This window comes from Terrapene carolina, unplaced genomic scaffold, assembly GCF_002925995.2.
Source record: "Terrapene carolina triunguis isolate 2854851 unplaced genomic scaffold, T_m_triunguis-2.0 Scaffold771, whole genome shotgun sequence".
Lineage (NCBI taxonomy): Eukaryota > Metazoa > Chordata > Testudines > Emydidae > Terrapene > Terrapene triunguis.
Genome location: NW_020665122.1, coordinates 44,236 through 45,770, shown reverse-complemented (window position 1 = coordinate 45,770; position 1,535 = coordinate 44,236). Strand labels below are relative to the sequence as shown.

Sequence of the window (1,535 nt, the reverse complement as noted above, 5' to 3'; positions counted from 1 at the left end):
CACCCCCTCCCCACACACTCCCCCCCCCCTCCCCCGCGCAGCCCCGATCTGACGCGCCGGGGCTGGTGGGCTGGACCCCCGGGCTCGCTCCGTCCGTCCCGTCCCGCCGCCTGCCGCATCCCCGGGGCCGGGGCCGCCGACGCGATGAGCGGGGGCGCCTGGCCGGGCTGGCTGCTCTGCAGGCTGGGGCTGGTCCTGCTCTGCCGAGGTACCGCAGTGCCTGGCCCGGGGGGGGGGGGGGGGGGGGGGGGGGGGGGGGGGTTTGGGGGGGCCCCCGGGGGGGGGGGGGGGGCCCGGGGGGGGGGGGGGGGGGTACACACCTCGGGGTGTGCCCCTGGGTGCACAATTTGCTCTGGGTGTGAGACACTAGGATGCACAATTTGATGTGTGTGTGTGAGAGAGACACACTAGGATGCACAATTTGGTGTGTGTGTGTGTGCGCCTCTGCGGTGCACAATTTGCTGTCTGTGTGTCTCAGACACGGGGACTCACAATTTTCTCTCTTAGCCTGCATTTTATCCAAGGGGGGTGCACAGTTTGATCTGGGTTTGCAAAAGGGATACACAATCTGGTGCGTGCGTGTGTGTGTGTGTGTGTGTGTGTGCTGCCTCCTGCTGGAGAGGATGAGCCCTGCTCAGTGTGTGTGTGCACCTCTGGAATGCACAATTGTTATTTGTGTGTGTGGATCTCTGGAATAGTGTTTGTGTGTGTACCTTTGGGATGCACAATTTGATCTGTGTGTGTTTCATCGGAATACACAATTGGATGTGTGTGTATTTAACACTGAGACACAAATTTGATCTGTGTGTGTTTTGCCACTGGAATAATGATATTTTATCTCCATGTCCATTTATATCTCCAGTAGACACAATTTGTGTGTGTGTGTGTGTGTGTGCACGCTACTGGAATATTGACTAATTATCTATCACTATGCATATGTACCTCTGGAATAGGCAGTTTGCATCTATTACCATCTCTCACTGGCATACACAATTTGTGTGTGTGTGTGTGTGTGTACACGGCTGAAATAGAATTTTATAGTGTTTGTGTTTCTCTGAAATAATCGAATTTTCTCCTGTGTGTGTGTGTGTGTGTGTCTCTGGAATACAGAATCCCCCCCTCCCCCCCTCTCTGTACCTCTTGGAATACAAACTATTTCCTCTATGAGTGTGTCCTGTGGACATGCATGTACCGCATGTGGGAGTGTGTGGCTGTGCTGTGGGGACGACTGGGAGGCAGCCCTCTAGCTGTGGAAGGGGGCGGAAGGGATGTGTGGATCGGGTGATGGATAGAAGGAGAGATTGTTACAGGAAGAGAGAGACACACATGGACCCTGGTGTATGGCCCTGGAAGAAAAGGAAGGCTATATAGATATGTTAGATCGATAGATAGAGATGTGGATGGAGATGGATGGATAGATAGATAGGGGTGTTGGGGGAATGGGTGGATGGGTAGATAGAGGGCTGTGGGGGGATGGATGGGTAGAGAGGTGTTAATGGGGTTAGATAGATGGAGGGGGTGGATGGATAGAGGGG

General features: G+C 54.7%; 1 protein-coding gene across 1 annotated transcript in view; it reads left to right on the top strand.

Annotated features, from left to right (window-relative positions):
• Positions 1-144: 144 nt before the first annotated feature.
• IGLON5 (IgLON family member 5) overlaps positions 145-1,535 on the top strand; it is a 24,203-nt gene continuing 22,812 nt past the window's right edge. Inside the window, exon 1 of the mRNA XM_026660416.2 lies at positions 145-208. Within this exon, the coding sequence (XP_026516201.1) occupies positions 145-208 (64 nt within the window). The remainder of the gene's footprint in view (positions 209-1,535) is intronic.